At 40.1% G+C, this 14,383-nt stretch overlaps 1 protein-coding gene across 1 annotated transcript in view; it reads left to right on the forward strand.

Moving 5' to 3' along the window:
- The window catches only part of LOC121379057 (sodium- and chloride-dependent GABA transporter 2-like), a 61,306-nt gene that overhangs the window by 34,232 nt on the left and 12,691 nt on the right, over positions 1 to 14,383 (forward strand). The window contains exons 7-9 of the mRNA XM_041507515.1: positions 5,356 to 5,490; positions 7,946 to 8,049; positions 13,719 to 13,849. Of these exons, the coding sequence (XP_041363449.1) occupies positions 5,356 to 5,490; positions 7,946 to 8,049; positions 13,719 to 13,849 (370 nt within the window). The remainder of the gene's footprint in view (positions 1 to 5,355; positions 5,491 to 7,945; positions 8,050 to 13,718; positions 13,850 to 14,383) is intronic.

Raw genomic sequence — 14,383 nt, forward strand, 5'->3', positions numbered from 1 at the left:
TAGTTACGCTGGTAGGTACAAGGTTCGCAGCTCAGTACCGGCTCCGACCCCTAGCTAGTTTTAACGACTCGGTGGTGTCGTGCTTTAGTTACGCTGGTAGGTACAAGGTTCGCAGCTCAGTACCGGCTCCGACCCCTAGCTAGGTTTAACGACTCGGTGGTGTCGTGCTTTAGTTACGCTGGTAGGTACAAGGTTCGCAGCTCAGTACCGGCTCCGACCCCTAGCTAGTTTTAACGACTCGGTGGTGTCGTGCTTTAGTTACGCTGGTAGGTACAAGGTTCGCAGCTCAGTACCGGCTCCGACCCCTAGCTAGTTTTAACGACTCGGTGGTGTCGTGCTTTAGTTACGCTGGTAGGTACAAGGTTCGCAGCTCAGTACCGGCTCCGACCCCTAGCTAGTTTTAACGACTCGGTGGTGTCGTGCTTTAGTTACGCTGGTAGGTACAAGGTTCGCAGCTCAGTACCGGCTCCGATCCCTAGCTAGTTTTAACGACTCGGTGGTGTCGTGCTTTAGTTACGCTGGTAGGTACAAGGTTCGCAGCTCAGTACCGGCTCCGACCCCTAGCTAGTTTTAACGACTCGGTGGTGTCGTGCTTTAGTTACGCTGGTAGGTACAAGGTTCGCAGCTCAGTAGGGCTCCTAGCTAGTTTTAACGACTCGGTGGTGTCGTGCTTTAGTTACGCTGATAGGTACAAGGTTCGCAGCTCAGTACCGGCTCCGACCCCTAGCTAGTTTTAACGACTCGGTGGTGTGGTGCTTTAGTTACGCTGGTAGGTACAAGGTTCGCAGCTCAGTACCGGCTCCGACCCCTAGCTAGTTTTAACGACTCAGTGGTGTCGTGCTTTAGTTACGCTGGTAGGTACAAGGTTCGCAGCTCAGTACCGGCTCCGACCCCTAGCTAGTTTTAACGACTCGGTGGTGTCGTGCTTTAGTTACGCTGCTAGGTACAAGGTTCGCAGCTCAGTACCGGCTCCTAGCTAGTTTTAACGACTCGGTGGTGTCGTGCTTTAGTTACGCTGGTAGGTACAAGGTTCGCAGCTCAGTACCGGCTCCTAGCTAGTTTTAACGACTCGGTGGTGTCGTGCTTTAGTTACGCTGGTAGGTACAAGGTTCGCAGCTCAGTACCGGCTCCTAGCTAGTTTTAACGACTCGGTGGTGTCGTGCTTTAGTTACGCTGGTAGGTACAAGGTTCGCAGCTCAGTACCGGCTCCTAGCTAGTTTTAACGACTCGGTGGTGTCGTGCTTTAGTTACGCTGGTAGGTACAAGGTTCGTAGCTCAGTACCGGCTCCTAGCCCTAGCTAGTTTTAACGACTCGGTGGTGTCGTGCTTTAGTTATGCTGGTAGGTACAAGGTTCGCAGCTCAGTACCGGCTCCTAGCCCTAGCTAGTTTTAACGACTCGGTGGTGTCGTGCTTTAGTTACGCTGGTAGGTACAAGGTTCGCAGCTCAGTACCGGCTCCTAGCTAGTTTTAACGACTCGGTGGTGTCGTGCTTTAGTTATGCTGGTAGGTACAAGGTTCGCAGCTCAGTACCGGCTCCTAGCCCTAGCTAGTTTTAACGACTCGGTGGTGTCGTGCTTTAGTTACGCTGGTAGGTACAAGGTTCGCAGCTCAGTACCGGCTCCTAGCTAGTTTTAACGACTCGGTGGTGTCGTGCTTTAGTTACGCTGGTAGGTACAAGGTTCGCAGCTCAGTACCGGCTCCTAGCTAGTTTTAACGACTCGGTGGTGTCGTGCTTTAGTTACGCTGGTAGGTACAAGGTTCGCAGCTCAGTACCGGCTCCTTGCTAGTTTTAACGACTCGGTGGTGTCGTGCTTTAGTTACGCTGGTAGGTACAAGGTTCGCAGCTCATTACCGGCTCCTAGCCCTAGCTAGTTTTAACGACTCGGTGGTGTCGTGCTTTAGTTACGCTGGTAGGTACAAGGTTCGCAGCTCAGTACCGGCTCCTAGCCCTAGCTAGTTTTAACGACTCGGTGGTGTCGTGCTTTAGTTACGCTGGTAGGTACAAGGTTCGCAGCTCAGTACCGGCTCCTAGCTAGTTTTAACGACTCGGTGGTGTCGTGCTTTAGTTACGCTGGTAGGTACAAGGTTCGCAGCTCAGTACCGGCTCCTAGCTAGTTTTAACGACTCGGTGGTGTCGTGCTTTAGTTACGCTGGTAGGTACAAGGTTCGCAGCTCAGTACCGGCTCCTAGCTAGTTTTAACGACTCGGTGGTGTCGTGCTTTAGTTACGCTGGTAGGTACAAGGTTCGCAGCTCAGTACCGGCTCCTAGCTAGTTTTAACGACTCGGTGGTGTCGTGCTTTAGTTACGCTGGTAGGTACAAGGTTCGCAGCTCAGTACCGGCTCCTAGCCCTAGCTAGTTTTAACGACTCGGTGGTGTCGTGCTTTAGTTACGCTGGTAGGTACAAGGTTCGCAGCTCAGTACCGGCTCCTAGCTAGTTTTAACGACTCGGTGGTGTCGTGCTTTAGTTACGCTGGTAGGTACAAGGTTCGCAGCTCAGTACCGGCTCCTAGCTAGTTTTAACGACTCGGTGGTGTCGTGCTTTAGTTACGCTGGTAGGTACAAGGTTCGCAGCTCAGTACCGGCTCCTAGCTAGTTTTAACGACTTGGTGGTGTCGTGCTTTAGTTACGCTGGTAGGTACAAGGTTCGCAGCTCAGTACTGGCTCCTAGCTAGTTTTAACGACTCAGTGGGTAGGTGTAAGACCACCACACCGATTTCTCTCTCACTAACCACTAGCAAAAGGCAGCCCAGATAGCTGAGGTGTGTGCCCAGGACAGCGTGCTTAAACCTTAATTGGATATAAGCACGAAAATAAGTTCTAATGAAATGAAATATTAATTTTGTTGTAAGAGGCGGAACGTAGCCCAGTCGGAAAACATTCTTTCATCTGATATGCGGTCGGGTTAGGATCGATCCTCGTCCATGGCTTACCCTGCCCATTGCCAAAATAGACGATTGCTACTTTTTAGATACAAAATGGCTACAAATTTAGATTTTGGCTAATAAAATGTTAATGATTTTCAAGGAAATGCTCTACATTTCATAAAATTGGCTAAACCACCCCCCTCCAGTGTAAACCCTACCCGTCGGTGAGCGCATTTGGCTATTCTCCTAGCCAGTGCACAACGACTAGTATATCAAAGGCCGTGGTATGTGTTATCCTGTCTGTGGGAAGTACATAATATAAAAGATCCCTACCTACTAATGGAGAAAAATATAGTTGAATATATGTCATTATTAGCAAATGTTTGACACACACTAACCGACAATGAATACATTAATATGCTCTAGAAGTGTCGTTAAACAAACAAACTTTAACCTTCATTTTGTTGTCTTATTTATTCATCTTATGGTCAACGAATAATTGTTTTCCCCAAATGATAATGTTAATAAAAATAGCTTTGTTGGACGTTTGTAATGGAACGCAAAACGTTAATATTTTAATAGTGGACCAGCCAAACACACGAAAGTCGTCTAGAATGTTTTTGATGGCATTTGAATGTTAAAAGCAGTCTTCCAGGCTAAATATATTCTACTACGCTTATTGATCAACATAGGGGATGTATGACATTCGCAAACATGCTTTACATAAAAGTTATAGGGCATTTAAAAAGTACACCTGAACAGAAATTTATAAAGCTGGCGTGAACTGTTTTGTCTGTAATACACATGCGCAAAACGTTTTTCTAAATTAGGTGACAGATCGATAACGAAAAGCAACTAGATGTAAACCACACAATAAGGCTTTTTTAAAGCTGGTATTTAGTCATCTTATTGTCAACAATGTTTCCCCCAAATGATAATTTTAATGAAGATAGTTTCCTTGGACGTTTGTAATGGAACGAAAAACGTTAATAGTTTGAGAGCAAAATGTGTTGAAACAAGTGAAATCACTTTCGTGCCGTTCCTAAACTAATCTGGGTGGCAGTAAAACAATAATGAAAAAAAAGAATAAAGTTTGTTTTATTTAACGACGCCACTAGAGCACATTGATTTGTAATCTTATCATCGGCTATTGGACGTCAAACATATGGTCATTGTGACACTGTTTTTTTTTTTTTAAGAGGAAACCCGCTGTCGCCACATAGGCTACTCTTTTACGATAGGCAGCAAGGGATCTTTTATTTGCGCTTCCCACAGGCAGGATAGAACAAACCATGTCCTTTGTTGAACCAGTTATGGATCACTGGTCGGTGCAAGTGGTTTACATCTACCCATTGAGCCTTGCGGAGCACTCACTCAGGGTTTGGAGTTGGTATCTGGATTAAAAATCCCATGCCTCGACTGGGATCCGAACCCAGTACCTACAAGCCTATAGTCCGATAGCTTAACCACTGCGCCACCGAGGCCGGTTAAAACAATAATGAAGGCGCAGTAATAGTTATATTTGAATAGTTGTAATTACAGCTTTTTCGGTTGTAACTTCACTTGTGGGATAGGGGAAACAACTCCTGTGTATAAAACGTTTTCAAAAGGGTGCTTTGCATCGATTACAAAACAACCCCCCCCCCCCCCAAAAAAAAAAAAAAAAAAAAAACAACCCAAAAAACAACAACTGAGGTTACGTTTTATATACTTTTATTCTACCAGTACCTTGCATTTATTAAATGTAAATCAATGTGCTCTAGTGGCGTGGTTAAACAAAACAAACGTCTTTTTTATTAAAGGGACATACCCTAGTTTTTAAACACTAACGCATATTTTTGACTATAATAACCTTTTTTCATAACTTAAATCATACTTTACTTAGATTTTATTGTTTAGATTATCAATTCCGTACATTCGAAGGTTATTAGTCATCCTGGTGTTTTTAATATCACAAAATGCATTTTTCATATTTTAAAAAACGCACGTGCGTCTGAGAAGTAACACTTATGGAGTCGAGTTTTAGTCTATTTTTAGAGGGTATTTCACCATTTCAAAGTCACAGACTCATGTTTCACTCAAATGTAACTTTATCCAAATGTGTTACAGGTTTGTAGATTAACTAAACTTAGTGTTAATTTACACGGATTGAAACTAGGGTATGTCCCTTTAAATGTATTTGGGTACTGTTAATACACTTTATTATAAACATATGCATCTACCCAACACGGGACTTATTTTCGCGACAGTTTACTCCTATAAATGTGTGTTTTTGATCATTACCATACTCTACAGATGATATTAATAATTGTATTACTGACCATTAGGCCAACAATGCAGGACTTTCCCTGGAGGCATATGGCGTAGCGGCGCACTATGCCTTCAGTGTGTAATGTTTATATATTACTTGGTTTAACGTATGTACATGTATATACAATTATCTTATTCAAAACATGGCGTTAAAAGATCATACATTTTTGTTTTGCAGGTTGTTTATTTTACTGCCACGTTTCCCTACCTAGTTCTTTTGATCTTGTTGATACGAGGGGTCATGTTGCCGGGCTACTACGAAGGAATCATGTTTTACCTGACGCCAAAGTTTGACAGACTTCTAGACGCACAGGTAATAATAATACAGTTGCGGACTACCATCGAGCGTGACCTTTAGGTTGCACTATACCAATTAATTTCCGGCTGGGTCGAAGTTCGAGGTGTACCGAACTTTTGATAGAGAAGTTAACACCACAAGTCCTGTGATTGGTTATAAATGTGAGTGTGTTGGTTGTAAAAAAAATTAGTTTCATCTGGGCTAAAAATGTATGCAATTTTATTTGATGTAGTACCACCGTGTCAAGTAGCCTTGTGCTTGGAACATGTATGGGGTACCTGTAAAAAAAAGTACTAAAATTTTGTGCGAAACTAGGGGTGTTGCAGAAACATCTGGTTATACCGAAAATGAGCCATGAAAGGTACCATTTTCTGCAGTTAATACTTTGAGGTAGGGGTTGTAGTACTGATATTTATGGGTCACAGTTTGGTTGATATATTGCATATAGTGTTTTTAAACACAAACGTTAACATGGTCGCCTATGGGATTTGAATTGGTATAGTCCAACCTATAGCACATATTCAGTGCATAATAAAAAAGATTATGATTTTTGTGATTTAATTAAATTAAACTACACTATTTGATTAATTAGCCGTCACTCGGCCATGCAAGTTCACAATGACCTTGACAATAATTACTGTACATAGCTCTGAATGGAGTTTGAACAAAAATTAGCACTGAGGAAAAGTTGGTTTTGGCCTATAATTCATACTGAATGTTCTTATTTACATGGTGTTTGACTTGCCATATACAACTGCTCTTAAATATGTTAATATATCTAGGCAGTCTGAACTTAGATTTTAATAGCAATTTATTTTTATATTAAAAATAACATGTGCCAATATTGGGATAATGTCTTTAACTTCTATAAACATAGTTAATGTTTCATGTGTGTACTTCTGATAGCTTAACTTTTTAAAGACCTTGATTTTTATTGTCCTTTTGGCATATTTATAGGGTGCTAAGTCATATTTTAGACAAATTTGTAGTTTTAGGGGAAACATTTTTTTTACTTTGAAGAATTTTTTACCAAACCCATAATTAAAATTTTTGTCACTATTGTGCCTTCTGTTCTCATTTATACATAACAATAAGCTTGTTAAACATATCTTTAGGTCTCCAGATCAAATCTTTTTTACAAATAATCACTTAGTTTGCTCCCATGAAGTGTATTTTAAGTGTATACTAGATTTGGAACCAATTTTTCCAGATTTGATTATCTACCTTGGTGTAATTTGATGATTTATTTTATTGTTAATGCTGTATTATCCAATGTTAATAGCTAAATGATATGCTGGATTACAGATTGTAGGAATACATCCAATATACATATTGTATTGATCTGGATTAGAAAATAATGCAATAAAATAGATGTTTGGGTAATTATGTCACTTAAAAACAGGGTTTTTTTAGTAATGAATCAAAAATAAATATGCGAAAGCTGCATGATAATTCCAGATATCACAAATTTTTAAAACCTCCAACTACAGTAGGGTATACATAAAATATAGTCAGGAATATTGGTGGAACAGGGAAGTGCCTCTTGCCTCTCTCACTAATCATTATCTCTTCTCCTGGATAGATATATATATATATTTCTGTCTTGTATTTGATAGGTATGAAGTTCTGTCTTGTATTTGACTGGCATGGAAGTTCCGTCTTGTATTTGACAGGTATGGAAGTTCTGTCTTGTATTTGACAGGTATGGAAGTTCTGTCTTGTATTTGACATGTATGGAAGTTCTGTCTTGTATTTGACATGTATGGAAGTTCTGTCTTGTATTTGGCAGGTATGGGAGTTCCGTCTTGTATTTGACAGGTATGGAAGTTCTGTCTTGTATTTGACAGGATGGAAGTTCCGTCTTGTATTTGACAGGTATGGAAGTTCCGTCTTGTATTTGGCAGGTATGGAGTTTTGTTTTGTATTTCGCAGGTATGGAAGTTTTGTCTTGTATTTGACAGGTATGAAGTTTTGTCTTGTATTTGACAGGTATGAAGTTTTGTCTTGTATTTGACAGGTATGAAGTTTTGTCTTGTATTTGACAGGTATGGAAGTTCTGTCTGGTATTTGACAGGTATGAAGTTTTGTCTTGTATTTGACAGGTATGGAGTTTTGTTTTGTATTTGGCAGGTATGGAAGTTTTGTCTTGTATTTGACAGGTATGAAGTTTTGTCTTGTATTTGACAGGTATGAAGTTTTGTCTTGTATTTGACAGGTATGGAAGTTCTGTCTGGTATTTGACAGGTATGAAGTTTTGTCTTGTATTTGACAGGTATGAAGTTTTGTCTTGTATTTGACAGGTATGGAGTTTTGTTTTGTATTTGGCAGGTATGGAAGTTTTGTCTTGTATTTGACAGGTATGAAGTTTTGTTTTGTATTTGACAGGTATGAAGTTTTGTTTTGTATTTGACAGGTATGGAAGTTCTGTCTGGTATTTTACAGGTATGAAGTTTTGTCTTCTATTTAACAGGTATGGAAAGACGCCGCGGTCCAGATATTCTTTTCGTTGTCTGCCTCGTGGGGAGGCTTGATAGCCCTGTCCAGCTACAATAAGTTCCACAATGACGTCTTCAGGTACATACATTATATTACATTTGACATAACGAGAATTGGTTTTCGTTGTCTGCCTCGTGGGGAGGCTTGATAGCCCTGTCCAGCTACAATAAGTTCCACAATGACGTCTTCAGGTATATACATTATATTACATTTGACATAACGAGAATTGGTTTTCGTTGTCTGCCTCGTGGGGAGGCTTGATAGCCCTGTCCAGCTACAATAAGTTCCACAATGACGTCTTCAGGTATATACATTATATTACATTTGACATAACGAGAATTGGTTTTCGTTGTCTGCCTCGTGGGGAGGCTTGATAGCCCTGTCCAGCTACAATAAGTTCCACAATGACGTCTTCAGGTATATACATTATATTACATTTGACATAACGAGAATTGGTTTTCGTTGTCTGCCTCGTGGGGAGGCTTGATAGCCCTGTCCAGCTACAATAAGTTCCACAATGACGTCTTCAGGTACATACATTATATTACATTTGACATGACGAGAATTGGTTTTCTTTGTCTGCCTCGTGGGGAGGCTTGATAGCCCTGTCCAGCTACAATAAGTTCCACAATGACGTCTTCAGGTACAAACATTATATTACATTTGACATGACGAGAATTGGTTTTCGTTGTCTGCCTCGTGGGGAGGCTTGATAGCCCTGTCCAGCTACAATAAGTTCCACAATGACGTCTTCAGGTATATACATTATATTACATTTGACATGACGAGAATTGGTTTTCGTTGTCTGCCTCGTGGGGAGGCTTGATAGCCCTGTCCAGCTACAATAAGTTCCACAATGACGTCTTCAGGTACATACATTATATTACATTTGACATGACGAGAATTGGTTTTCGTTGTCTGCCTCGTGGGGAGGCTTGATAGCCCTGTCCAGCTACAATAAGTTCCACAATGACGTCTTCAGGTACATACATTATATTACATTTGACATGACGAGAATTGGTTTTCGTTGTCTGCCTCGTGGGGAGGCTTGATAGCCCTGTCCAGCTACAATAAGTTCCACAATGACGTCTTCAGGTATATACATTATATTACATTTGACATGACGAGAATTGGTTTTCGTTGTCTGCCTCGTGGGGAGGCTTGATAGCCCTGTCCAGCTACAATAAGTTCCACAATGACGTCTTCAGGTATATACATTATATTACATTTGACATGACGAGAATTGGTTTTCGTTGTCTGCCTCGTGGGGAGGCTTGATAGCCCTGTCCAGCTACAATAAGTTCCACAATGACGTCTTCAGGTATATACATTATATTACATTTGACATGACGTGAATTGTTTTTCGTTGTCTGCCTCGTGGGGAGGCTTGATAGCCCTGTCCAGCTACAATAAGTTCCACAATGACGTCTTCAGGTACATACATTATATTACATTTGACATGACGAGAATTGGTTTTCGTTGTCTGCCTCGTGGGGAGGCTTGATAGCCCTGTCCAGCTACAATAAGTTCCACAATGACGTCTTCAGGTACATACATTATATTACATTTGACATGACGAGAATTGGTTTTCGTTGTCTGCCTCGTGGGGAGGCTTGATAGCCCTGTCCAGCTACAATAAGTTCCACAATGACGTCTTCAGGTACATACATTATATTACATTTGACATGACGAGAATTGGTTTTCGTTGTCTGCCTCGTGGGGAGGCTTGATAGCCCTGTCCAGCTACAATAAGTTCCACAATGACGTCTTCAGGTATATACATTATATTACATTTGACATGACGAGAATTGGTTTTCGTTGTCTGCCTCGTGGGGAGGCTTGATAGCCCTGTCCAGCTACAATAAGTTCCACAATGACGTCTTTCAGGTATATACATTATATTACATTTGACATGACGTGAATTGTTTTTCGTTGTCTGCCTCGTGGGGAGGCTTGATAGCCCTGTCCAGCTACAATAAGTTCCACAATGACGTCTTCAGGTACATACATTATATTACATTTGACATAACGAGAATTGGTTTTCGTTGTCTGCCTCATGGGGAGGCTTGATAGCCCTGTCCAGCTACAATAAGTTCCACAATGACGTCTTCAGGTACATACATTATATTACATTTGACATGACGAGAATTGGTTTTCGTTGTCTGCCTCGTGGGGAGGCTTGATAGCCCTGTCCAGCTACAATAAGTTCCACAATGACGTCTTCAGGTATATACATTATATTACATTTGACATAACGAGAATTGGTTTTCGTTGTCTGCCTCGTGGGGAGGCTTGATAGCCCTGTCCAGCTACAATAAGTTCCACAATGACGTCTTCAGGTATATACATTATATTACATTTGACATAACAAGAATTGGTTTTCGTTGTCTGCCTCGTGGGGAGGCTTGATAGCCCTGTCCAGCCACAATAAGTTCCACAATGACGTCTTCAGGTATATACATTATATTACATTTGACATGACGAAAATTGGTTTTCGTTGTCTGCCTCGTGGGGAGGCTTGATAGCCCTGTCCAGCTACAATAAGTTCCACAATGACGTCTTCAGGTACATACATTATATTACATTTGACATGACGAGAATTGGTTTTCGTTGTCTGCCTCGTGGGGAGGCTTGATAGCCCTGTCCAGCTACAATAAGTTCCACAATGACGTCTTCAGGTATATACATTATATTACATTTGACATGACGAGAATTGGTTTTCGTTGTCTGCCTCGTGGGGAGGCTTGATAGCCCTGTCCAGCTACAATAAGTTCCACAATGACGTCTTCAGGTACATACATTATATTACATTTGACATGACGAGAATTGGTTTTCGTTGTCTGCCTCGTGGGGAGGCTTGATAGCCCTGTCCAGCTACAATAAGTTCCACAATGACGTCTTCAGGTATATACATTATATTACATTTCACATGACGAGAATTGGTTTTCTTTGTCTGCCTCGAGGGGAGGCTTGATAGCCCTGTCCAGCTACAATAAGTTCCACAATGACGTCTTCAGGTATATACATTATATTACATTTGACATGACGAGAATTGGTTTTCTTTGTTGGTTATCATCGTAACTACCGAAAATAAAACATAAATGATACGACGGTGGTTGATGTTGGTTATCATCGTAACTACCGAAAATAAAACATAAATGATACGATAGTTGTTGTTGGTTATCATCGTAACTACCGAAAATAAAACATAAATGATACGGCAGTTGTTGTTGGTTATCATCGTAACTACCGAAAATAAGACATAAATGATACGACGGTTGTTGTTGGTTATCATCGTAACTACCGAAACTAAGACATAAATGATACGACGGTTGTTGTTGGTTATCATCGTAACTACCGAAACTAAGACATAAATGATACGACAGTTGTTGTTGGTTATCATCGTAACTACCGAAACTAAGACTAAATGATACGACGGTGTTGTTTGGTTATCATCGTAACTACCGAAACTAAGACATAAATGATACGACGGTTGTTGTTGGTTATCATCGTAACTACCGAAAATAAGACATAAATAATACGACGGTGGTTGTTGGTTATCATCGTAACTACCGAAACTAAGACATAAATGATACGACGGTTGTTGTTGGTTATCATCGTAACTACCGAAACTAAGACATAAATGATACGACGGTTGTTGTTGGTTATCATCGTAACTACCGAAACTAAGACATAAATGATACGACGGTTGTTGTTGGTTATCATCGTAACTACCGAAACTAAGACATAAATGATACGACGGTTGTTGTTGGTTATCATCGTAACTACCGAAACTAAGACATAAATGATACGACGGTTGTTGTTGGTTATCATCGTAACTACCGAAACTAAGACATAAATGATACGACGGTTGTTGTTGGTTTCATCGTAACTACCGAAACTAAGACATAATGATACGACGGTTGTTGTTGGTTATCATCGTAACTACCGAAACTAAGACATAAATGATACGACGGTTGTTGTTGGTTATCATCGTAACTACCGAAACTAAGACATAAATGATACGACGGTGGTTGTTGGTTATCATCGTAACTACCGAAACTAAGACATAAATGATACGACGGTGGTTGTTGGTTATCATCGTAACTACCGAAACTAAGACATAAATGATACGACGGTGGTTGTTGGTTATCATCGTAACTACCGAAAATAAGACATAAATGATACGACGGTGGTTGTTGGTTATCATCGTAACTACCGAAACTAAGACATAAATGATACGACGGTGGTTGTTGGTTATCATCGTAACTACCGAAACTAAGACATAAAATGATACGACGGTTGTTGTTGGTTATCATCGTAACTACCGAAACTAAGACATAATAATACGACGGGTTGTTGTTGTGGTTATCATCGTAAACTACCGAAACTAAGACATAAATGATACGACGGTTGTTGTTGGTTTATCATCGTAACTACCGAAACTAAGACATAAATGATACGACGGTTTGTTGTTGGTTATCATCGTACTACCGAAATACGACATAAATAATACGACGGTTGTTGTTGGTTATCATCGTACTACCGAAACTAAGACATAAATTATACGACGGTTGTTGTTTGGTTATCATCGTAACTACCGAAAATAAGACATAAATAATACGACGGTTGTTGTTGTTATCATCGTAACTACCGAAACTAAGACATAATGATACGACGGTTGTTGTTGGTTATCATCGTAACTACCGAAACTAAGACATAAATGATACTACGGTTGTTGTTGGTTTTGATCATCGTAACTACCGAAACTAAGACATAATGATACACGGTTGTTGTTGGTTTATCATCGTAACTACCGAACTAGACATAAATGATACGACGGTTGTTGTTGGTTATCATCGTAACTACCGAAACTAAGACATAAATGATACGACGGTTGTTGTTGGTTATCATCGTAACTACCGAAACTAAGACATAAATGATACGACGGTTGTTGTTGGTTATCATCGTAACTACCGAAACTAAGACATAAATGATACGACGGTTGTTGTTGGTTATCATCGTAACTACCGAAACTAAGACATAAATGATACGACGGTTGTTGTTGGTTATCATCGTAACTACCGAAAATAAGACATAAATGATACGACGGTTGTTGATGTTTTTGTTTCATTACCATGTATTATTTGACAAATTGTTTTGGATAATGGTCGTCCGGTTCTAGAAGCTGAATATCCGGATTAACAACACAGTTATATAATGGTCGTCCGGTTCTAGAAGCTGAATATCCGGATTAATGAACACACTTATATAATGGAGGGTTCGTTTTGTAACTGTTTTACACATTTTCAGGGATGTCCTCATTATAATACAACACTGTTTTGCACATTTTTAAGTATGCTCTCATTGTAATACACTGTTTTTCACAATTCATTGTAATATAATTATATTGCACATTTTCAGGGATACCCTCATTGTAAATATAATTATTTTGCTCATTTCCAGGGATGCCCTCATTGTAATACAACTATTTTGCACATTTTAGGTATGCCCTTATTGTAATTGTTTTGCACAATTTCAGGGATGTCCTCATCGTAATATAAATTGTTTGCACAATTTCAGGGATGTCCTCATTGTAATATAAATGTTTTGACCAATTTCAGGGATGTCCTCATTGTAATATAAATGTTTTGCACAATTTCAGGGATGTCCTCATTGTAATATAAATGTTTGGCACAATTTCAGGGATGTCCACATTGAAATATAATTATTTCTCACGTTTTCAGGGATGCTATCATTGTATCATTCGGCAACTGTCTCACAAGTTTGTTCGCAGGCTTCGTCGTTTTCTCCTACCTCGGCTTTCTGTCTAAAGAACTGAACATCCCCATTGACGAGGTGTGTCGACAAAGGTACAGTCCGCGATATTGACAATACTACATGAGTGATCGTCCGATACGTATCTTACAACAAGCCGTTTCAAAAACAATCATTATCTAACCAAACGGAATGAGGTGGAGGTGTTTTCAAAACTTTGCCCTTTGTTGTGATGTCGGAACAATAAAAACACATGCCAAATTATATCTATATTTGCTCAAGACCGAGCCAAAAAGATATTTTGACAATGTTCATTTGCCTCCCTACGAATCACTGTCACGTGGTCTTCTAGAGGATTGTCACTTCAAGGACAATACCAGTTTCCTACTTTGAAATACGAATGCACATTAATTTTATACTAATGTTTATTGAAAAAGACTTATATACCACAATGCTGTGGATGTACTGTCTTGTCTTATAGGAAAGTATAAAAAAGACCCCCTTCTTATTTGGTAGAAGTAGAACTTATGTCTATCTGCCTGTATATCTTACCGTGTCTCTTTATATATTTCTCTTTGTCTCTCTATTTCGCTCTCATCTCTATCTCGCTCTATTATCTTTCTCTCCCCCTCCT

This window comes from Gigantopelta aegis, chromosome 2 (genome assembly GCF_016097555.1).
Source record: "Gigantopelta aegis isolate Gae_Host chromosome 2, Gae_host_genome, whole genome shotgun sequence".
Classification (NCBI taxonomy): Eukaryota; Metazoa; Mollusca; class Gastropoda; order Neomphalida; family Peltospiridae; genus Gigantopelta; species Gigantopelta aegis.